Source organism: Wolffia australiana, chromosome 17 (genome assembly GCF_029677425.1).
Source record: "Wolffia australiana isolate 7733 chromosome 17, ASM2967742v1".
NCBI lineage: Eukaryota > Viridiplantae > Streptophyta > Magnoliopsida > Alismatales > Araceae > Wolffia > Wolffia australiana.
Window position 1 is genome coordinate 6505481 of NC_135851.1, and position 25980 is coordinate 6531460.

A 25980-nucleotide genomic window follows, 5' to 3' on the forward strand; every position below is an offset into this window, starting at 1 on the left:
AGATCACCATATCTAATATTTCTAATACAATCTCCAAGGATTTAACTGAATATTTTTTCTTAATTAAATCTCATCCAATGTTGAAGCCAAGGAATTTCATCTTCAGCACTCAATCACCTTTATGGACTTCTTGTCACTTCAAAGCTAAGATGGTTCAGAATCTTGTGAAAACTTCAGATGAAATCAGTTTTCAAAAGGTGATAGGTTCTCATATTGAAGAAATAATGTTAAACTTCACAAATCAAACATAAAAATATATTAAATTACATATATTTATTCTACAATAAATATTTTACCTATATAAGTAGTATTCTATAATTATAGGTGATTTTATATTACTATAGATACTACTTAATTACTATAATTATCTCTTTATACTTCTCTAACCACTTACTTAGTATATAATAATTAGATAATTACTTGTTTATTCTTATACTTAATATCTTTAGTATTATTATTATAGCTTATTAACTAAAAACTCAATTTATTAAAAACATCTCTAAAGGCTAGTCCCTATGGAGACAACCTTATTATAAATATACATTTAAGTAATTTTTTATCTTTTATCACATTTATTTGATTGTATGCAAATTAAATTAAAAAAACAATTAAAATTAACACAAAATTTGCATCCATCATGAGACAAGGTCAAATCATGAGGAATTGGGAATCATCTCCATGATTTGGAGCATTTGGAGGTAATTCAAGAAATTAAGTGATTAAATATTATTATTATAGCTTATTAACTAACGACTCAATTATTAAAAACATCTCTAAAGGCTAGTCCCTATGGAGACAACCTTATTATAAATATACATTTTAGTAATTTTATATCTTTTATCAAATTTATTTGATTGTATGCAAATTAAATTTAAAAAAAATATTAAAATTAACACAAAATTTGCATCCATCATGAGACTAGGTCAAATCATGAGGAATTGGGAATTATCTCCATGATTTGGAGCATTTGGAGGTAATTCAAGAAATTAAGTGACTAACGCAATCAGATGAGGAAAAATGGATGTATGTATATCTAGATAGATGATGAAATCCCCTTACAACAAGCCCAAGGTCACACAAATCAGCCAAAGATCAAACGAGGAAATCATTGAGAAAATCATGAGCATAGAGAGAAAAATGGATAATTTAATACTAGTTTCTTATATAAATATCGAGAGAAAATCTGATTATGCATGTAAATGATGAATTAGTGGTTAGTAACCTTAATGTGATGAGGATTTGACCTAATTTATGCAAGATTGAAGCTTTAAATCAAGAATTCGGCTAATTTATGCAGGTACACCCATGCGCGTTGTGGATATCATGCGTCGAGTTCAGCTGTGGCTAATGCACATTTCCCATCTACTTCCCCCTCGCGCCATCAGATCCACACTCGCTTGCGACCTCCTCGGCTCCGTGGGCATTCCGGTGACACCCGCCCCGATCCGCATTCAGTATCGGGTTGTTTATTGGCTACCACTGCCAATAGGCATCCTTAAATTGAATGTGGATAGTGCTGCCAAAGGGAACCCGGGGCCAGCGGGGGGAGGAGGTATCCTACGGGTATACATCCAGGACGCGGACGGGATGAAGGTTTCGTCCTGGGATGAATTTTTCGTCTCGTCTAGCGTCCCCAGACGAAACCCCGGATGAAGTTTCGTCTGGGGAACCCCGGACGAGATGACATTTCGTCCCACCGGACGGAAATTTCGTCCGTCCAGGGTGTCCGGACGGTGGACGATCGATCTGGACGACTTTTTTTTTTCGGACATTTCTTTTTTTCTGATGGATCAAGTAGATTACCAAACTGCTTCTGCTGCCCTTGTTATTCAAGTCAAGCAGAATTTTAAAGCGAGTATTTCATCGCTTCTATTTACCTCCGAATCATCTTATGCCATCTTTCTTTCTTGAAGAACATCATATGTCTACCCTTTTTCTTATTCTGGAATTCTCTTCTCGATGAAAAAAAAAAGTGTATCCTCTAATTAATCCATCAGATTGTTCCAGAATATCCTCTGATTAATAATAAATTTTGTTCAACAATTCATCATCCTCTTTTTACTATTAACGTAAACATCCTCTATTTACTATTTCATTTACCTAAAGCTGGCATTGAACTTCAACTCCAAGAAAATATTTACCTAAATCCGATAATTATAATTCTCTTCGATTTCTGTCAGGAGTCCTGTAATATTGATAATTATCTTTGATCTTATCAATCTCACCCGAGTTTTTTAGTGATTCATCAGTCATTTGCGTTACGCACTGGAGAACGAAGAAAAGGAAATTTCTAACAATTTTAACATTCATAACAATTGCCCAACCTTCAAAGTGATTGCCACATTAAAAGAGATTAAATGTTGAAAGAACAAGGTCCAGAAACAGTGTAGGTGAAAGAGAAAATGATATCGTTTTTCAAGAACTAGGACCGAAGGTTGAGGCGGACGTTGTGCACCCATCCATCGCCCTTGCGCAAAAGCAGTCGCCGTTGAGTAAAAAAACCTGCAGGCAGTGAGCACCTAGAACTCAGCAATCATAAAAGAGTGACTGAGCACTCCATAAACAAGCAGAGATGTGTGCTACAGAATGAAAAGAAGAAAGCCCTAAAATATGAAAGCAAGTTGGGCGAATGGCAGGAAAGATAAGACGAAAAAATGGAGCCGATCTACAACCGGATAGGGAAAATTTTCCGAGTTGGGAAAAGAACGACAGAGTTCCTCTGTCGTTCCCGAGCTGAAAAAAGGGCTAGCCTGCTATTGGTTCAGCAGAAAGATGAAAGGAAGAAGAAAGTAAGGAATAAGGACTTGACGAAGAAGAAGAAGGAGAAGATAAGAAGGAGAGGAAATTAAAAACAATGCAAAACATTATAAGAAAGAATAAGACTAAGAAAAGAAAGAGTGAAAAGAAGAAGAAGCAGAAGAAAAATGAGAAGAAGAATAAAGAGGAGACTTAGAAAAGGGCTAGCCTGCAATTGCTTCAGCAGAAAGACAAAAGGAAGAAGAAAATAAGAAATAAGGAGTTGACGAAGAAGAAGAAGAAGGAGAAGATAAAAAGAAGGAGAAGAAAATAAAAACAATGCAAAACATCCCAATTTACTTATCCAGAACTATCAGTTGGACAATCACAAAAAACTACATCACACAGATCCGTGTGCGCAAGATCGGACGTTCCCTAGATATTTTTATTTCTTTTTATTTTCTTCTTCCAAAAACCAGAGAGAACCCAAAAAATCCGCCAACAAGATTTCACCTACACATGCCAATGTAATCATAAAAATCTTAAGAAACCAAAGCGAAGAAACCAAAAAGAGATCGTTAATCAACTCGTTGAAGCCGGATCATAAGATCCGGAAACGTGATATGAAGGGTTAGAAGAATGACTTACTGTAAATGGAGAGGGACGTAAATCGGTGGGCCACCTTCCTCTTTTGCCGTTGTTACGCTGTCACATTGAAAGGAGCAAGTTAGAAAAAAAAATATGCTAAAGCAAAATGTGTAACGTAACTCACCGTCCGAAGAACTGTCATAATCGTCAAGGTCGTCCTCTGAGTCAGACAAGCACTGCTCTGCGCGGCGGAACCATGCACGGAGCATCATCAACATCTCTATTCTGTCTGCATCTAGGTGACCTCTATGGTACGTGGTGATGCCTCGACCAATGGAAAATAGCCGCTCCACTGGTGCACTTGTGGGGCTTACAGCCAGAAATTGGGACGCAATTTTTGTCAAATTCGGGAAGTACCGAGTTCCAACATCCTTCCACCAGCATAGTGGACTGTCTTCCTCTTCACTGCACGGGATTTTTAGATACTTGTCCAGCTCCTGTCGAGGTGTTGCACGTGGGCGCCGAGACTTGCCTGGACGAATATACTGTCGCTTGGTGGACGGAAACTGAATCGGACGGTGTCTTCCAGCTCCCTCATCCTGCTCTGAATCACACCCAGTTGCGCTCGTTGTACACGCACTGTTGAGAAGACCGCCGATGAATGAAAGCACGCCTTCGCGATACGACAAATGCACGATCTCTATCTTGGAGAATGGATCCAGGGTTCCCGCGATCGCCACTGTCTGATTGGCCCAAATGACATTTGCATACTGCATCAACCTATTATACATGGCAGTACAGGCGGAGCGCAACGCTTCCCTCTGCTCGTCATCCAAGGTAGACCCGGCATTATACATAGCATGCTCAAGTTGGGCCCTCAGGTCTGAGATCAACGACGTCATGTCAGTGATCGACAATCTCTTTGCGGAACAGACATAGTCAGAACCTGCACACAGTGGCCCCAAGATACCAAGATATTCCTCGATTAAATCCCAGTCCTCCTGACATAGCGCGTAGTCCTTACACGGTGTGGAAAGAAACCTCACAGCCATATGGTCAAGCACATCCTTCTTCGCAAGAGCACGCTCTAACATCTTGAATGTGGAGTTCCAGCGTGTCGGGCAGTCCACTTTTATCTTGTTCGCATTAGGAAGTTCAAACATCTTGCACATATCTACATATTTCTCCATCCGTTGCGTGGACCCCTGAATAGCGTTGACGATGGCTCTGACGCGTGAGACGGCTACTCCCAAGGGTGCATAAGTCGGTGAACTGCAGTCGTCACCTTGTGAGTCGATAAGTTCATTCGTGCCCAACGCGGCATATGGCCGAAGATCTCGAACCCGTAGTGTGCCAACTTCTGGTGCTTCAGGGTTACGTATGATCCTCAGTCCAGACTGGACTACAAGGTTGAGAACATGTGCTATGCACGGAACATGCCTATCTATAGTGAATTGTGGATTTACGGTCCGTAGTTGATCTACAATTGACACCATCATAGTTCTGTTGTTAGACGCGTTGTCCGTCATAATGGCACAGAGCTTCGACTCTATCCCATACTCAAATGCAACCTCCACAACGAGCCTCGCCAGGTTTGTGCTGCAATGAGACCCCTTGGTCCGCCGGATAGCAAGTAGTAGATCGCAGAGCTTCCAATCGCCGTCGATCCAGTGGGCGGTTACCCCTAGAAGGGAGAGGTTGTTTCCTGACGTCCACGCATCCACTGTTAGTGAGACGCTATGAATTCCAGCAAACATCTCTACTAGCTTTCCTCAGACTTCTGTATACATGGTAGACGTCGTTGCTTTCACCGCATCAGGGCCGTGGCGCCGCCAACCGATCGTCCGTAGTACCATAATCTTATGAACGACTTCTTCTTCACAAGTTGCCACGGAAGATCATTGTCACAAATGAATCTGACAAACTCTTCCTTCGTACGCTCCTTGGAGATGCCACATAAGTGAAGCTTGGCTGACAGGAAGTCATACTCGAACAGCCTCCTCTGATTCCTGGGGACGCCCTTCAGTTGATCATGAAATTTGCGATGCGTCTTCTCTATATGTCTCCAGAACACATTCGTGCTCCTATCCTTATTCCGCCTGAATGACGTTATGATCGGGGTTCTGTGCTAGACATAATGTACACTGGTACTCGTTCGGGCCGAGTTCAACAAATTGGTCTAAAACTTTAGACCGCTTGCGCCTACCACTTCGAGATGACACATTGTCATCGATCTCTACCGCGTAGCACTCCACAGACTCCGACATCGTGGCTCTAGCTGTTGACTTCGGAGTGGTAACAGATGTAGATTCCATATCTATAGCAGAATTAATCACAACATATTTTCGGTCATGTTAACCACAAAATGATCGAGCAAAAATTCTCAACGTATAAATCAACAAAGAAAGATCACTGGACAGCTAGAATAACTAGAGATTCATTTATAAGAATACACCAACTGTGAGATTCATTTAATCAAAAGTATGCGGAGCACAGACGAAAAGGTATCCACACACAGAAATATGAGAAGGACAGACGAAGCAATGGGCACACAGGGAAAAATTAGAAACAGTACCAGACATGTAGTATTCAAGCACCGCGTCTTAGAAGAAAGGACACGCCGCAGCCAAGCCCTGCGCCTGCACCGACCTATAGAGGCCAAAATTTTATTCAGCCGTAAAAATATTTTGTAATGACGTATAATTCGGCTATTTTGACGACACATACCTTGAATACTGGAATATACATATTCCTCTATTCAATTCGGCTATATACATATATATGAATCTATCTAACAGTCGATACCCATCCAGATCGACCGTTACATACATAAATAGATAGCTACGTAGATAACAACGTAGATAACAACGTAGATAGATATATAGATAGATTTATAGATAGACATAAAGTAAGATACATATAGTGATCAACAGATATATAGCTACGTAGAGTGATAGGTATGAATCTATCCAAAAGATCTATAGCTACATAGAGTAATATGTATATGTATGCATCTATCCAACAGTCGATACCTATCCAGATCGACTGTTACATAGAGAGATAGATAGCTACATATATAGATATAGAGATAGATTTATAGATACATAGAATGATCAACAGATATATAGCTACGTAGAGTGATAGGTATGAATATATCCAACATATATATAGCTACATTGAGCAATATGTATATGTATGCATCTGTCCAACATGTAGATATAGGTAGGTAGCTATTGACTGTATTAGTAGGTATCGACTGTTGGATAGATGCATATATAGGTAGGTAGGTACATATATAGCTACATAGAGTGATCGACAGATAAATCTGACAGAAAGATTGGGAGATATACCGATAGATATGTACATAGCTGGATAGTTCGACTCTTACATAGGTAGATTGGTACACACATAGATAGAAAGATCTGTGGATATGCACATAGAGAGGTAGGATATCAGAAAGAAAAAACGCTAAACAATCTGACGGAAAGATTGAGAGATACGTACATACATAGATAGATAGATAGATAGAAAATCAGATAGATAGATAGATAGATAGCTAGATAGTTCGACTCTTACATAGGTAGATTGGTACACACATAGATAGAAAGATCTGTGGATATGCACATAGAGAGGTAGGATATCAGAAAGAAAAAATGCTAAATAATCTGACGGAAAGATTGAGAGATACGTACATACATAGATAGATAGATAGAAAATCAGATAGATAGATAGATAGCTAGATAGTTCGAGTCATACATAGGTAGATTGGTACACACATAGATAGAAAGATCTGTGGATATGCACATAGAGAGGTAGGATATCAGAAAGAAAAAATGCTAAATAATCTGATGGAAAGATTGAGAGATACGTACATACATAGATAGATAGATAGATAGATAGAAAATCAGATAGATAGATAGATAGCTAGATAGTTCGACTCTTACATAGGTAGATTGGTACACACATAGATAGAAAGATCTGTGGATATGCACATAGAGAGGTAGGATATCAGAAAGAAAAAATGCTAAATAATCTGACGGAAAGATTGAGAGATACGTACATACATAGATAGATAGAAAATCAGATAGATAGATAGATAGTTAGATAGTTCGAGTCATACATAGGTAGATTGGTACACACATAGATAGAAAGATCTGTGGATATGCACATAGAGAGGTAGGATATCAGAAAGAAAAAACGCTAAACAATCTGACGGAAAGATTGAGAGATACGTACATACATAGATAGATAGATAGATAGATAGAAAATCAGATAGATAGATAGCTAGCTAGATAGTTCGACTCTTACATAGGTAGATTGGTACACACATAGATAGAAAGATCTGTGGATATGCACATAGAGAGGTAGGATATCAGAAAGAAAAAACGCTAAACAATCTGACGGAAATATTGAGAGATACGTACATACATAGATAGATAGATAGATAGATAGATAGCTAGATAGTTCGACTCTTACATAGGTAGATTCGTACACACATAGATAGAAAGATCTGTAGATATGCACATAGAGAGGTAGGATATCAGAAAGAAAAAACGCTAAACAATCTGACAGAAAGATTGAGAGATACGTACATACATAGATAGATAGATAGATAGAAAATCAGATAGATAGATAGCTAGATATATAGAAGGAAAGATCGACAAATAGATACATAGATAGGTCGAATTTTAGATAGAAAGATCCATAGAAAATCTGATAGAAATACCGATAAATACGGAGATACATAGATAGATACTTACATTGCTGGCGCGCTTTCGCGTCTATGTCACGAGCTCGATGGATGTTGAAGACGAGGACACCGATTTGCGCCGCCGATTCATGCTCCCGCCGATTCGTTCCACCTCTCCAAACCAAGAACTGTGCTCACACCGATGCATTTTCAAAGGGCTAGGGCAGGCGCGATGTTTTTCGGTTTAATTTCGTCCCTATGGGATGAAATTTTGTCCCAGGGCCTTTGGACGGATCGAAACTTCGTCCCAGGGTATGTAGGATGGGACGATTCCGGACGACATATCGTCCCGTCCTTCGTCCCAGGGGAATCGCTGGACGTTCGCCGGGACGAAGATTGTCCCGTCCCGTCCGGCGTCCTCGTTTGGGACGATCCGGATGTATACCTACGGGACCATACTGGGAGTATACTCTTTGCTTTTTCCTCTTACTACGACATACAAACTAATATAGTAGCCGAGGCTATGGCGATCCGTGATGGTCTACTCCTCTATGAGGAGCGTAACCTTCACAATATCGTCGTGGAATCGGACTCACAGATTTTAGTTGATATGCTTTGTCTAGGCACATGCTCCTAGTGGCGACTACACCGAGTATGGCAAGACATCATGCGGTGCCGACCTCGCACACGATGCTTTCGTCATCAGCTGCGGGAGGGCAACCAGATAGCAAATGCACTCGACAACCATGCGGTACATGTACGAACCCCCACCTCCATCTTTCTCTCTTCGCAGGCGCTCCCTCCGGCAGCTAGAGGCTCTTATCGCGTCGATCGTCTCGCCATGCCGACCCTCCACACACGGCGCATCCTCATAAGCCCGCGGGATTAGAGGATTGCGTGGAACGCTGGAGCGAGAGCGCCAGACAGCGCCCGCCTCGACTAGAGACCTAACAACGCCCTTCATCAACCCCATTCTACGGAGGAGCGGACATCTCTTGAACAACATCGTCATCGCGGGGCGGCTCCAATAGGACGACGACGTGCACACTTCCCCGAGTGCTTGCAAGGTATCATTTATGTATCTTTTCTTTTTCTTAACATAGGCGTGGACGAGTGGGATCCGAGTGTAATTGGGATATTTATACTCGCTCCACGCCTATAAACATTGACAAACACTTCACTTTATAAATAAAATCCCCCTGGGTGGCGTCTAGGGCACGGATGGATCGGTCTACGGGCACAACCCTCAGGTTGGCCATACCCGGCACCATTTTTTGCCAAAAAAAAATTAAGAATTCGGCTGACGAGCCTTCCGATTAAAAAACTTATTTTTCAATTGAATTCTACACATTTGGGGTTTGTTTCGCCTCATCTAGAATGTTTTTTTTCTAAAGAGAAAAGAAGAAGCATCAGTGACCACCAAACACCACCAAAATTAATGGAAATGTGATGATTTTGCCAAAATTGGCAAGATCATGTTTAATTGGAGTCTTGGTCTTTCCTGGCCATTCAATAACCATTTACACAAGGAAAAAAAAGATCCAGGATGTAGACACATCATCAAGATGGCAGTTACAAGCGAGATATCATCTGTTAGAGGAGAGAGAAGAGCATTGGGAGAGTCACGTACAAAATTATGGCCGTGCATTAGTGGTGAAGGCAAATTATGTATGTTAATTGAAATGTCATTGTAATTTTAATTTTCCTAAATCAAATAAATTGGATAAAAATAGAAAACTCACTCAAATGTATAGTAGGAGTGAGGTCGTCTCCACAAGGACTGGCCTTTAGATGGGAATTTAATAGTTGAGTTATAGTTAAAGAAAATGAATAACAATGATAAAGATGGTGAATATAGAAGGTGATAAGTAAATAGAAGGTGGAAGAAATATTAAATGGATGAGAAAACTAAGATAATGTGTAATAGTAATGAACAGTGAATGACGTGAGGGAGAACTAAAGATGAGAGAGAGAATAAAGATAATTTATACCTTTTATAGATACTAGACATAATAAAGAAGCACATATTTGAAAAGAAGTAATGGTGTTATTATGGGTGATGTTAATGTAGGTGGTGGAAGAAGTATATAAGATTAGTGAAATAGATAAAATAATGAAATACTATTAATAGGAGATAGGAGGTTACTTAGTTAATTAATAGTAAGTTATATGTAAGCTAGGAGATGGAGATAATGATGATGGATATTAAGACTTAGTTAGATAGTGAGTTTTTTTATTATAAGAAAGTGTAAGAAGTTAATTGATGGGAGTATTTGATTTAGTAAAAGGTAAGAAGAAGTATGAAGAAGAGAGGAAGTATTACTTATGATAGGAGAAAGAGGGTATTATAATTGGAGTTATGGATTGGATCAGTGGACAATAATTATATATATATATAATATAATTTTATTTATTCTAATCGAGTTACCTAGCTATAGAGAAACATAATATAATTTTATTTTTTTGATTTTAGAAGAACTTACGTATAGAGGAAAATAATAACATGAAAGAGAGATGGTATATATATATATATAGAATGATCAAGATTCTTAGAATTTAATAGCAATTGGGGTAAGAGAAGAGAAATTATCTAATTCAGAAGAGAATTGAGTGGTTAGTTAGATCATTGGAGAGAGAATTGAAAAAGGGGTAGAAGGATTCAGAATTTTAAGAAGATGAATCTTTGTATGTACTTAAGATATTTATATTTATCATTATCCTAGAATTATAGTAATATTACTTACGTAAGTAAATATATATAAAAAAAATTATATTTTTTTTGCTCAAAAAATTGGGTCTTTCTATCGACAACTTACAGATGTTCGACAGAATGTCTCAATGACGCCGCAAGACAGAAACAAGATGAATTCTGAAATTTCACCTAATCAAACTGAAATGAAAAATTGCAATACATTTAATGATGAGTTCTAATTCAGATCGAGCTAAGAAAATTGCCAAATCCGTCCTAAATGAAAAAATGGGGGTGGGAATGTCAATCGCCACCTCCTAACTTCGGTGTTTTGTTCCCACCTTTCTCTCTCATGGATATTTTGTAGTCGTCAAGCCAATCACACCACCATGTTTATTTAAGTTCATTGAATAAGATATTGCATTCATTATTATTCTAGTGTGATTTTTATAATTAAATCCATGAATACGTGCAATGAAATAGTAAATTATGACGAGATCATAATACAGTGAACATTAGTTTTTAAACATGTATAATAAATATTCCTATTCGATGGATATTTAGGACGGACATCGAATTATCCGAATAGAATAGCACTAGTTGATCCTACTTATATGATAAGTATAGCTGATCATGTGGCTATTAGTGTGACGACACTAAGGACAGATAGTGGGTGCTCTTTGGAGAAAGAGTTCACTGAATTTATCTGTACGAATCCCTGAATGGTATTATACATAAAAGTCAATCAGGTTGATTCATGTCACAGTTGTATAATTGATCCACTGACATGAAACGCCAAGGATATCTCATGATTGGACGACTACATTTTGACTACAACTTACGAGCCTCTAATGATGAGATTCAAATAAGTCATAGCTCGAATGTAGTAAGAAGCTCAAGAAGATGATTGAGTGGTCAAGATAGGATCATCCGCCCTTGGAATATGAGGAGATCGACTCAAGGAAGATGATGCTGAAAATCCCAGGCCAGGGTAGTGAGGATATTGGAGAAGGATTTCTCCAATTATCCAGTTGCACATCAGTACTAATCGAATGACGGATTAGGGTTTGACAATAAAACATATCCTAAGTCGTTTGAGAGTCTCGCGCGAAAGATGGATTATACATTTATGGTAATCGAGGATGGTAAAGGTTCCATTAGAGAGTTCAACACTACTCGGTATCTTCTAGTGCACAAGGTGTAGCTTCGCACCCCACGGGCTGGAAACTTAACTTGTCGATCAGGTTAAATCGATCCTTAATTAATTAATCTATATGTTGATATAGTTAATTAATACGGTTGGCCAATAATTATTATTGGGCCACTAAAGTTATTAACTAGAACGATACATGGGCCTAGAGGGTCACACGCATAAGGTCACAAGGGGATTGGTGGATATATTTTACTTTTTAGGGTTTTGAGAAAAACTTTAAGTAAAATATAAATAGGGAAGAGGCACTCATTTCAAGCAACCCGGCCAGCCAGATTTGAGAGCCCCTCCCTTTCTCCACTCTCTTATCCACTCATCCAAGGAGATTGTCTTCATGGTGAGAAGATCTTCTAGATTTTGAAGAAGAGTTTAAGAAGAAGACGTTGAGATCCAAGCATCGAGAGATACCGTGGATACTTCTAGAGGCCGAACACGTGAATGACTTCAGAACAATCTCGGAGCAGTGAAGTCAGGGGTAAAATGAGTTCCCCAAAAGGTACATTCAATGTTTGATTTTAAAGATCAATTATGAATCGATCAACACACTTTGGCATCCATGGAATCTTGTTTTCCATGGACAAACCTAGGCAGAGAACCCAACACTCTCTTCCTTGATGGTGCAGATTTCTCTCTTTCTAGCTCTTATTTGAAGCCTCCCTGAGCTTTATGTGCAATGGCAGAGCTGTAATGCCCCAATGAACACTTCAAACTCCATAATTACCTCCACCGGTGCTCTTCTTTCATGTGACGATAGATGTTTTGTTAAGCTTTAAATTTTGAATTTCTAGGTTTGAGAGAGAAGCTCTCTTGACCCTCGCTTCTATGGTTCCCGATCCAACAACTTCTATGATCATTAGATCGCTAAAAGCTCCCCCCTTTGTCGACCACCTTTGGTCGGCCGATGAGGATGACGAACAGGTGGCAAAGGACATCTTTACCCCCAACCATTTGATCTCCATCAGAATGGGTTAAGTTACGATTAAATCATAGTTGTGGACCCATTCCTAACCATTAGGCCCCTCCTTGCCATGTTAGTGGCTCTGTCAACGGTCCCATTAGCAGCTCATGCTCTAATTGACCCATATCTTCGCTTTGCCATTCGCGCCAACCAATCAAAAGCCTGAAAAAGGAAGAAAGAAAATTAAATAATATGAGACATGTCTCACCGAGTCAGATCTTCCTTAAGAAGATCAGATGGTTGAGATCATGTCCTTTCACTTAAAGCAGCCCACTATAATAAGAGCTTTGGGATGGGTCGGCCCAAAGCCTGGTCATAATTTTCCTTTTTTACTGCTTAATATCATGGCCCAACGGGTTAGGTTCTATTTCTTTGTTTGTCAACCCGGTCCAATGCGAAGCTGAAGAGGACAGAGGTTGGCAATCCCATATCAAAGAAATTTGAAAGAAATGTTGCTATATAATAGTCAGTCTCCTCTATCCTTTGAATTAAATATCTACTTCCCTCTTTTGTGCATGTGCATAGGCCTTATCTGGGCATCTTGGTGGACCTTGTATGGGCCTTCTTTGGACGTCAGCTGCTCATTGGCTGTGGGCTTTGAGGGGTGAGTACTTCTTCACTAGCCTGCCTATGGCTGGCTTGAGTGCTGTCGGTGCTTGACCTATGTCTTTTGAATTTCTCCAATAGAAGTATTGCATCATTCCGTAAGCTTTAAGTGAATATCGACGTCTCTCCTCAAATCGCACCAACTGATGCCTCAATCTCGACCATGTGTCCTAAGAGGTACCATGTGCCATAGTCCCACATGGAGAATTTTAAAATCATCTCACACCATAAAATAAATACCCATTATGTATTATTGATATCGTGCATAAGCATGCACTATATCTCTCAAACTCCACTCCCTGGATGCCACACATGTGAACCACCACTATTCACATGGATGCCACCTGTGCCTCCGTAGGCACCCCGCGTGCCAGGCCCAATGCTGTATCAATACAACGTGTGTCATGTGTGTGGTCATGCTAGGTTGGCACCTACTTGATCTTCCCAGCCACATGACACTTGCCACATGTGTCAAACCAACTTTTTCTACTTTAATATTTTTTAAAAAGGTTAAATAAATATATAATTAAATTAAAAATTAATAGGAATCTATAAAATTCAGAGTCAACTCTGAAATTTTCTTCCAACTTCAAACAACTACATCTTACACTATATGGATTGGAGTTAGGCAAATTTTTTGTGCAATTCTTTTATTTTTAGTATTTTTTCTGTTACGCATCCTTCATTTAAAGAACACTTAAGTGAGTCGCATACAAATCATGTCAAAAATGGCACTTTGGTTCAGAGTTATCCGCACACAACTTATGCATGTTTCACCATTCTACATTATTTATTTCACTCCAATCCCCGAAAGAATATGGACTCAAGAAATAAGATTATTTCATGATGCTTTGACCATGACAAAGATCAAACACACAAATTTCATCATTTAACCACTAATTTATGCAAAAATGGTTGAACGAGTGGAGAAATAGCGTGAATGCAAAACAACAGAAATGGATAATAACGTGCTTCTAATTCATGCCAATAATACATTAAAGTTGGTTCGCAATGAACTCAAGAAATGCATTCCATGATGATACATTTTTAGTCATGCACTAGTACTTAGTCCCTCCTCCCAGATAAATAGGAGTCGAGTTTTCGCCATCAACCCAACTCAGAGGAATTCATATCCTAAGACTATAAGGATGGAGGATCACATGTGAGTTCCTAATCTTCATCCTACATATCAAAGGTTTTCAAAGGGGTTTGTTTCATCTCTAATTTTTTCTAATTCATAGACATAATACCATAAGATATCAGTATTTATATAATATTGAGCATGTATCTTATACACATCACAAGTGGTCGATGGATGTTATTACAAGTTTAGTATCCAATATAATCAATATCATGATCAAATTGGAGTAATCATCTGGACTTATGAAGGTATGATTGAGGGTGTGTTGAATCTAGAATAACCTAGATAAGTCTAGGTTATTCTAGACTCAACACACCCTCAATCATACCTTCATAATTTTAGTTTTTTAAAATTAAAATAATTCCAAAATAATTTTAAATTTTCACATTTGATTATGGAATCAAAACATGACCATTGTGCTTAGAAGAATTAACAAACAACCATTCAAAAGTTTAAATTAGTCATAGGGTTTTTCTTTCATTTAATTGAATGGAAAATTTTAACTCTTAAATTATTCCATTCAATTAAATCAAAAATATGCATTTATAAATTTTATTTGCATAAAATAATTTTAAATTAAATTTATTTGAGTCAATTAATTTAGCATATAATTTTCCTTATTTTTCCATAATTCTGTGGTAGTTTATTTTCCCTTAAACAAATTTTACATATTTATTTTTACAATAATTAATATAAAAAACTAGAAAAAAATATTATTTCTTATTACCAGTAAGAACTAAATCAAAAATACCGACTAAAGTGCTGATGAGATCAATCAGATCAGCCTACTGTCAGGTTAAGGGGTGACCTGATCAGGTCATATTGGTATGTCGGTCTAATCAACCCAATCAGACCAGTCAACTAGATTTTTTAAGATAGAACAATTCCAATTTAATTACTGATTGAATTGCCTACCAAATGACTTAGCGAGTATGTCTTCCCATGGATAGACTTTCAAATTTGGTGATCATAGGCTTTAGTGACATTGAAAGTCAAGAGTGCCGACAACTGACTTCAAAATTATTGGGCCGAATGAGCAGTTTCCCATGCATGTGATAGTGTGGCACAAGTGCCCATCGAGTTCTGGCATTGGTTGCCACAGGGCGCAGGCGCTAGCTTAGTGCTGGTGCATGTGGTCACATGCATTAGAACTATCGCTGATGGCTGCCAACATTGTTTGTGCAAGAACTAGTTGATGTAAGACAGTTTGTGGGATGGCATGGTTGATATCTTTTATTTATACTTTGAGGGTATATGTCAACCATCTGATGCACATGTTGTGAAGATTAAGGCAGTGTGATCAAAGACCAAAGTATGTATTTTGGTGAATGTTCAAAATATTTTATGAAAGCTCAACCTTAGTATATAGGTTTACATTATGTTGGACATGTTGATTCATATCATTAATTATAGATATGAATATGACCAACTTAATATGGTTGAAATGATGCACCTTACTCATGCATCATTGTATGATTATCTTCTTATTTATGAAGTCACTTGATGTTTGATCATCTGTTCAACCAAAAAAATAATTGATTGAACCACATGCATTAGGAACCAAGATTTTTATTACTGTTGATAACCACCTGATATGTTGTTGGTCAAATATTTACATTTATCATACACCATTTGGCCAGTGAAACATGATGCCCAACATGGACTTATCTACAACCTAGAAGTTTATTTGGGTGTTAATGAATTATTATAAATTAAATATAGATGAATATCAAGTAATTATTAATATTTTTAATACAATATTTCCCTGAATTTTTTAAGATTGTTTTCAAGTCCACTTCATGGAGAAAATGAAATAATTAGTTTTATCTTTTATGACATATAAAATAGATTAGTCATTGTAATTATGCCATTTCAAGATTGAAGAAGATACACTAGAAAATCATGAAATAATAAGAAATTTAAAATAGAAAACTTGAGGGACAATTTATGAGAGAGACTTGCTCAAATATTCATCACACAATCAACTTCTAGATTTTTTAAGAGGTTCTCCTGAGTAAGTGGATTTTTTATGAATTTTTTTAGTATTGTGAAAGTTATAGTGAATAGAATTTCTTCATTCAAAAATATAATTGAGCACGCTGTATCCTCTTTGCCATTTCATAGATGGAAAGATCATATTTCACATAGTTGACTGGATTAAAATAAATAAATTATTAAAAACCTAATCCACCTTCCCATCTCAGCAGGTTATTAATATACTCCCATTGGCACAATAAGCTCCCTCAATGGCCTGATGTGCGGATAAAAAAGTACATAAATCCTGAAATAAAGTAATAATTAAAAAATATATTCTGACCTGAATTTTTTTTTAATACCAGAAAAGTATGGAAACTTTCCTAAAAATTAAGAAAATCATTGTGCATAATGAAAATTCCATAACAAAGTTGGTAATGAAGGATGACTAGTATTGATGCTAGTGGGGATAACTAAAAGCCACCTAAGAATGGATAAAACATCCCACAAATCAACATGATCAATTTGAACGTTTAATTTTGTATAAAATAATGACAATGCAGCATTTTTCCTTAGGTAAGGGATAAATATTTTTTTTCTATCAGTCTATGTCATCCTGTGAATAAAAAATTAAATGTTTTGTCAGACAATAATCGGGCATTATGCCATAATTTTACTGTTTTGTAATGATCAGCCCATCTAATCATTATCGACAATTTTGGTTGGCTGTAATTGGAACAAATCAAATGGCCACACGTGGTGGGGCACAATTTAAGCTGAAAATACATTAATAAATGATTATGAAATGAAAAAAGTCATAAAAGTATCCCCATAAATATAATGTAAAAAAAATCATAAAAAATATATTTCAAATCTTAAAATTGGTTTCTTTAATAATATGATGTCACAAAATCCATAAAATATCATTAAATCCACAAAAATCAGAATATCACTCTAAAAATATATTAAAGAATTTTAGGCTTGATATCACACATTTATTTAAATATTTAAATGATAGAAATAACTCAATAATGTGTGTGTTATCACAAGCGTGGATCCAACTCTGTGATCAGTTGTTAGGGTCAAGGGGGAAGTTGCCCCCTTGCACGTTTCAGGGTACCACACCAAAACCTAAATGGTAAATATGGCACATGAAGGGTGGATGTAGTGCATGAAGGATGGGTATGGTGCACAAAGGGTAGAGACACACGAAAGGGTGGGGTGTGGAACGTTGCAGAATTAGGAGGCACGGTGCTAAAAGGGGGATGGTCCAGCATGAATCTTGGGTTGCGCAGTGCAAATCCAAGGGGATTGGGATGTGTTTGGGCTTGGCACATGGAGGTAAGAGGCGTGATGTCAGTATAGACGTGGTGTGATGCATACAAAAGATGGAGGTGCTTTATTGTGTGTAGGATGACATAATGTAGTGTTTGCGTAAGGCAGTGGGATGCGCTATCATGGTGGGCAACAACACAGTGATGCAGAGGAGTAATATGTCAGGGTGCACGAGAAATACAGCCTCCTCTCAACGGCAATGGAAACAACAACAAGTGATGGCGGTAGTGGTCATAAACTCATTTTTAGGTTTAAATTTATGTCATTGTTGATTTAGGTTTAATCCATAAGTTTTATAAATCAATATTCACGAAAAAATTCTAGCTAGTGGATGAGTAGGGGTCATCTCCATATGGAACAGACCATATTAATTTGATTATCTCTTGATATTGATTTAGATAGGGTGAGAAGGATACATAAATGGTAAGAGGTAGTGATGCAAGGGAAAAGTAAGATGACATAGGAGGCATTAAGTACTTAACTAGGGTGTGACAATATGTAAGAAGAGACATAGGTGAGCTGACATGATTAAGACGAGTGGAAACGAGAGGGTAAGAGGTGAATGCGTAAGTGAAAGATGGTGGATGTAGGAGATAATGGTTTACATTTTATGATTTAACACGTAACAAGCAAGTGACATCATAGATGGTGTGATATAGATGGATCAATTGTGATGGATGGTGATGGAAGGTGACGGATGAAGGTGGACGGTGGTGATAAAAATGGTATTGGTCTAACAAGTGTATGTGATGGAGATATATCAATGAATGGTATGAGATTAACCTTATATCCCTATTGTCGATATCTGGCCAAGTTGCCGATACAGATTAGCCTCTCCTCTTCTCTTTTGACCTTCTCCAAGCATTCAATACACCAAGAAAAACCTTATGGACCTTCAAACACTCAATCTCTTTCGATTTGCCTCTCGAGGATGAAGTTTAAATATATTTTTACAAAGATCAGGGGCTCAGTTTATAGATCCATCATATGGATGGATAGATGAGAGAAAAAATAAGGTACTTTATAAATGTCAGCTCATCAGCCTTTTGGATTGTCAGTTATCAAGCCTTGAAAATTAACATTTCCTAGTTGTTGATTTAATCCAAATATTTCTCTCTCCTCTTCCTTGTCAGTGTTGTCACATCATTTTTAGGGTTTTTGTCTTTAGCATTGCATTAAGTGCAATGATTGGATTGGATTCACCAGCATCATCTCATATCGTGCCATGTGTCCCTGCAAGAAGAAGAAAATTAATAATAATATTATCGTTGTATTATTATGATATATATTAATATTGATTTAATAAGGAGAGCACGCGTGTGACGTGGAGGCACGTCACCGCTTGTGTCAACTTATTTTAAAATCAAAGCTATTAAAGAATGACGCATCAGCTCCATGTGTACATGTGCGCACTATGTGTATGTGTGGCGCTGCATGTCTCAGTACATGTCATCGAGCACAACCTTTTTTACCAGTCAGAGGAGAGAGGAACAATAAAACATGAATGTTTTAATTTGGATCTCGTCGGTCTCTGCATCGCATTTATTAAAAAAAATAACTCCTTTTGTTTGTTGGGCCTCGTCATCAATGAAGTTAAAATAATAAATAAAAAAAGGTCATCAGTGTAAATAATGACATATTAATCTATTTATAATGTGTGCTATCAAGTAGTAGAGAGGAAGCTATTGTGATTCTTAAAAATAAAACTAAATTCCAAAAATAACCTAATGATTCATTACAGAAATGGCATATTTGATATGCCTTGAAGGAGAGAAAAAAACTGTAAATTCAACCAAATTCATAATTAAATCTCAAAATGAATGAAATTCAGATCCCAATTTGGGGTTGATGATCATGGCATGTCATGACCGGCAGAGGTGTCATCACTTCCGATGGTGCAGCTTGGGCGTATTATGACAAATATCTACATTAAAGTTATAAAAGAAAACCCAATAGGGTGTCAAACCATTATTTGGGCTTAGAAATGTATAATATTTTATTTCTAACATGTATATGTATCAAATTCATAATTAAATCTCAAAATGAATGAAATTCAGATCCCAATTCGGGGCTGATGATCATGGCATGTCATGACCTGGGTCATCTTCGCCGGCAGAGGTGTCATCACTTCCGATGGTGCAGCTTGGGCGTATTATGACAAATATCTACATTAAAGTTATAAAAGAAAACCCAATAGGGTGTCATACCATTATTTGGGCTTAGAAATGTATAATATTTTATTTATAACAGGTATATGTATATCAATTTGATTCATTAAGTGATGAAAAATTACAAATAAATGCATTAAATGAATGTGTGTTATCATTGCATGAAAAAATGCACCATTCAGACAATTTTTTTACATACTTGAATAGTAATTCAAGCAGGCCTTTGATACATTTTGGTTTTATAACTTTAATTTAGATGTTTGTCATAATACATGCCTGAGCTGCTCGTTTGGAGACCTACCACAACTGTAAACTCTGACATATTCTCATTTTTTTATTTTTATGAAATGCAACCATTATTTAATCCCAAAATTATCATCGTAAATTTGTTTAAAAGTATGTAGTCTAACCCATAAGGAGACACTTTGATATGTTTTCCTTTTAAGGTATGTCCTCTGAGTTCCATTGCCTCATCAAAGAGCTCTCTAGTGTGTGTGGATTCAGGCCCTTCCATATGGCCTCAAAGACTGAATTATCTGATTCTTTGTATTCATGTAACAATTCTTCTAAAAAATCCATTGTTTTCTTATTCAATCCCAATATTTTCAATCGATGTTTTATTGTGATTGCATTACCGTACATTAACATGGTGCTTGAATTTTGACCCCATATGTGAGATATAAATGAGCCAACTTCATTTTAATTTAGTTCCTGTCTTATTATGACCAACTTCATATCTGAGATACAAATGAGATATGTTGAGTTTGATTAGATTTAACTGGTCAGATAACTATCATGTGAAACATTTGACGTTGACATATTTATCATGTGTTGACCACGGTTTGATATGATTTTCATGTTTTTGATTTGCATAACAATTGGTTAAGTCCGTTCAGGTTATTTTCATGTCTTTGATTTGCATATCCACTGGTGAACTTCATCCAGAAATCAAATATATTAATATAAAAAAATTTAACCCCAGTTTTCCGATTGTGTTACATCTAGACTAGCTAAGTATTTTTTATTAATATTTTTTATTTATTATTATTCGCTCACTCGACTCTCACCCATGAAAAGGTATGTTTATACTTATTTTTAAACACCTTTTCATATACTCCAATGGTTTTTCACTAATATCCAATGGTAAAACTCATTTTATGGAGGTTAATAGACCTGTTTTTTATATTCATACTGAAAAAATTAAATTGGTCATAAATAAGACATTAAAGTTTATCCTATGATCATATCCAATTGTTAAAGTACAAAAATAATAATTCAATAATTATAATGTTCTCTCAATATATGTTTAAAATGTTATCAATTTTTATGCTTTATTTATTTCTTCAGAATATATATTTAGTTCATTCATAATCAGGATTTGTGATAATTTATTTTTATCTAATTTATTAAAGCTGAAATCTTAGTCATGAATGATTTTATCAATCTTAGTTAACACATAAAAAATTCATATTCAGTCCTTGGCGATATGTTCAATGACACATTACTTTTTTTTTAAACCTTCATTGAGTTAGAACATGGAAAACCCCTAAAATTACCATCTTATGAATGCCTTTTTGAAGACCCTGGATCATCATGATACATTCATCATGTATAAATACGATATAAATTGTGTGTAAGTTAATGGAAGATAAAGTCTTAAGTGTATTGGTTATATTGTCTGCGGCAGTAAACACTCAAATAAGCCATACATTGACTAACTAAGACATTAAACCACTTAAGTTTATAACTACAGAGTTTATGTTAAGATGGATGTACAGATCAAATTAAATATGCAGTTTGTGAATGAATGAAATGTAGCTGTATTTGAATTTGCATTGTATTTCCATTAATAGAAATCAAAACTAATCCTAATGAATCATAAATTTTAGTTGTATATATGATGTATTCTTACTAATTATTTAGATTGAATTAAATATTTTAAAAATGTGCAAGGCATAACTATCCATGGTAATTTCCAAACATATCTAGTGTCTCACATGATTTGGTTTCGGAACTCTGGTTTGGAATTTGGAATGATGTAACTGATCAAATGAATAATTCTTCAATTATTTTTGCCCCAAGAATATTCCAGGACATCATCCAATACTAATAAAGTGAGTAGATTCAAAGAAAGTTTCACCACGAGTATATTTTTGGTATTTCAATCAACAACAACCAAAGCATTTAAAACTCATTTACATTTTTCAAAGGCATTTTATTCTAAATGAGATGTTATTAATGGATGAATTCCTCAATAAATATCCATTAATTCAATTTAATTAAATGGCTACTTCTCTTAGACATCTATTTGTGCATTCATTTTTTGCAGATTTAAAGCTCATCCCCCAGAAATAGTGCCTGAAAAAAAAATTTAAAGTGCATTCTTACAAGGTATTAGATAGCTTCATCGACTTTATAAACGGGCTTAAAACTTGAGAAAACTGAAATATATCCCTAAAGTTTGGGGATGGTTCATTTAGATATTCCTGAACGTGCCTTCCACTGATGATGTGAGGTCGGTTGACTCTCAAATTCTACCTTTATTATTGTTTCGTACAAAATACTTCTCGAGTCATTGCCAAGTATTTGACAAATAATCAACTGAAATTTTCAAGCACATGTTCATATTTAGATCCCAAAAAATTACTGTGATTCATTTGATCTGCAAGTTTTTTATCCTTCATCTTCAAGATATTCAAGTCATAGATCTATGATCTATATTTCATACAAAGCCAGCAGTACCTAAATTTTTTTCCCACTTGATTATTATTAGAACACAAATTTTATGTTAAAAATTGCTTAGTTGGATGGTCATTGTATTAACCTCTAAACAGGAAACCCTGGATCCTTCTTTGTGCACTTGAAATCATGGTGAACTTCATCCCAATCCATTTGAATGAATATTCTTTAGTTTAGCATTCTCAGTAAAAGATTGAATGTAAACTTGATCCTTTATTCTATTAACTTCTTAGGAGGAACTCTAGGATCCTTCTTTGTACATTTGGAATTATGGTGATTTTTTTACTCTGAAAAAGTATATAACTACAGAAAAATTAAATGCCAATTCATTTGAATGAATATTCTGTTGGGTAAATTTCTCATTAAAAGAGAGATTGTTAACTTGGTAGGCATGCACCTGGGCCATTTCTCAAGTGAAGTTCGAGGTTGAGATCTATAGAGTTCGATACGTCCCCGCCACGGTACACAGGCCAGGTCAGGCCCAATCATATCAATTTTTTTTTTCAAACATTAATATCAAAAAAAATTTGACTAGAATAAAATTATGATATGTAATAAAAACATTCTTCCAAAACACATAAACAAGAGGGGCACAGAAATACACAATAAAAATGATAGTATCCCAATATGGAAGGGACGAATCCCCCACGTCCCGTCCCGTACCGTGCCATGGACGGGACGTGGAACGGGATACAATCTGAGTAATCACATCCAAACCTTTATATGAGTGCCTGGAATGGGACGAGACTCAAAGTGAGTCTGTTCCCTCCATCCAACTATTCCTTCCCCAAATGATATTACACTGAGAAATGTATGATTTGAAAAATAAAATATACATCAATTCTCATATCTGCTTTTCAATTTTTTTCTCAAATGGGAAGATTTAACCAGAGCCAAAGAGCAGGAAGATAGAGTTGAATTAAATTCCTTCAAGAAAAAATATGACAAAGCCACCTTCCTATGATCCCCACCGTTCAAATGAATTCCAATGGCTGGAAAAAATCACTGCTTGGATTTTTCCAATTCTATGCATCTTGAGATGACTCGGCCTTCGAAACGAACTGGCGATCATAATATTCCACTCCAGCAGCTCCCACTAATGCCGCAAGTGTGAGGGCCTGCGCATGAAGCCTTTTTTTTTGTTTTTTTAGAGGCCAAATCAACATGTCAATGGAAAATGATTCAGAACATTTCCAAATTTATCAACTCATAGAAACTCAACATCAGTTCATCTTTAACTTAAACACAGGAATAAAATAATCAGAAGAACGACAAAGGGAATTTGCGCAATTAAAGAGCAACATAGACGCAGAACTAGATTTTTTTTCGGTAACAAATATTTCCTTTTTCAATTTAGAGACAGTCTTTTTACAGATACAGTCTGTTTGTCTTCGGTTGAGCCGAAAAAAAATAAGAAAAAGCCCAGTAAAAGACCCAATACATAGTAAGATCCACACACAAGAAAAAACAAAAAAAGAGTTGTAGTCCTGCAGGGATATCATTTTCTTGACTGCACCCAGATATCAAGCACAGACAAATTAGAATTAAATGGAAAAGATTATAAATTTTAAACACTACATAGAAGAGACTTGTAAATAGATCAGGAACAACGCAGGAGCACATGATCATACATATTTTCCAGAAGAACCCATGAGTAAAATCATAGAGAGATAGGATTCACAACAGAAGGAAAATGATAAAAAGATAGCAAGAGGAACTTTTTCCTTCAGCCTCTACGCTGTTCTAGGAAGAAAAACTCATATAAAGAAGAACATAGAAGGAAAAAGTTAATATTTTTCTTCAAAATCAACGTCATTCCGTTGTCTGAAAGCCAATTTCGCTTGCCGGGAGATCATCAAAGCCAAAGCTTTACTAACCTGGCGTGGATGATCTTAACGCTGGTCTTCATTTGGGGGCGTGACCAGTTGTACGCGAACGATCCCGAGATGGCGCTCAACCAAAGACAACCTAGCTCAAAAGAATCGATCCCAGAAGATAAAAAACAGATGAAAGAATATCAAATTCAAAGAAGATAAAAGAGAAATTGAGAAGAACCCTTTGTCAGAGATCATACCTACTGTTTTGAGCTTGTTCTCGGTGACCCACTGCCTGAACGATTCCATGCCGGTAGCGGTCATGGAAGCCGTGATACTATGGCTTATGCTTCTAGTCCTGACATTGTTAAGAACGAAAATATGTATACGTATCTTATTGTAATGAGAATCATACAATAAATAATTTAATTAAAATAATATTAGCAAACCGACCTTAGCTCAGTTGGTAGAGCGGAGGACTGTAGTCGTTTCGTTGGGCATCCTTAGGTCGCTGGTTCGATTCCGGCAGGTCGGATACGTTTTTTATTACCCTTTATAGAAGAAATCTTATATACTTTTTGGTAATACATAATATTCCGGTAGAATTTTGTATTCCTTTTGGTAATGCATAATATTCGTTAGAAATCTTGTACACTTTTTGGTAATTAATTGTATTAATAGATTGCATACATTTCAAATCATATTAGACAATTTTGTGCATTTCATGACAATAAATTATTCTGTAGCTTTTATTACTTCTTGTAGAATACTCGTGCATTGTCTATGAAACGCACATATATACATATTCGTTCAAGCTCTTTGAAACGACTTTAGGAGTCCAAGTTCTTAAGAATTAATTTTTTTGTTACAATTAAAATTGGCACAAATATTTAAAATAAGCTTAGATTAATGGATTGCTTTATTTTAAAATAATGCTAAGCTAGATATATATTGAATCATGTTGATAGTTTTGTTTCTGAAATTTTTTATCGATGATCTAAAGAGAACAAATGGCATTTAGTTTAATCGATCGCACTGTTCCTTGTAAATTATCTGGCATTATTATTTTGGATAATTATTTATTGGATAGTAAGTTGTAAGTGGCGGTCGCATAGGCATACCATTCTATTTCACTTGTCCTTGCACCACATACATCTTCTAAATATCAAAGTGAAATTGTATAGGAATCTTAGAAAACTTTATGTATGTATTCAATAGTTTTTCTGGTTGTTAAGAATCATCTATTTTTCTGGGGATGGTGGTATTGAATGAAGTCTTGTAGACACTTTTGTTCATAGGCTTAGCTCTTTTTTCATGGAAGTATGTTGATCC

At 36.3% G+C, this 25980-nt stretch overlaps 1 protein-coding gene and 1 non-coding gene across 2 annotated transcripts; one reads left to right on the top strand and one right to left on the bottom strand.

The window, feature by feature from the left end:
* Positions 1–23631: 23631 nt before the first annotated feature.
* Positions 23632–25006, bottom strand: LOC144714618 (uncharacterized). Its single transcript, XM_078589402.1, has 3 exons — positions 24909–25006; positions 24712–24802; positions 23632–23965 (listed from the first exon to the last, which is right to left on the bottom strand). The coding sequence occupies exons 1-3, from the start codon at positions 24970–24972 to the stop codon at positions 23860–23862; spliced, it is 261 nt and encodes an 86-aa protein (XP_078445528.1). The 5' UTR covers positions 24973–25006; the 3' UTR covers positions 23632–23859.
* Positions 25007–25096: 90 nt separating this feature from the next.
* TRNAY-GUA (transfer RNA tyrosine (anticodon GUA)) lies at positions 25097–25183 on the top strand. The gene is given in 2 exon segments: positions 25097–25133; positions 25148–25183. It is a non-coding gene; the product is annotated as a tRNA-Tyr (tRNA).
* Positions 25184–25980: the final 797 nt, after the last annotated feature.

Bases quoted from the DNA above. Each gene is read 5' to 3' on its own strand.
- LOC144714618 (XM_078589402.1), bottom strand. From the start codon at position 24,972: ATGACCGCTACCGGCATGGAATCGTTCAGGCAGTGGGTCACCGAGAAC. The intron at 24,803-24,908 runs GTATGATCTCTG...CTTTTGAGCTAG, and splicing joins GAACAAGCTCAAAACAGTAG to GTTGTCTTTGGTTGAGCGCC. The intron at 23,966-24,711 runs GTTAGTAAAGCT...ACAAAAAAAAAG, and splicing joins GTTAAGATCATCCACGCCAG to GCTTCATGCGCAGGCCCTCA.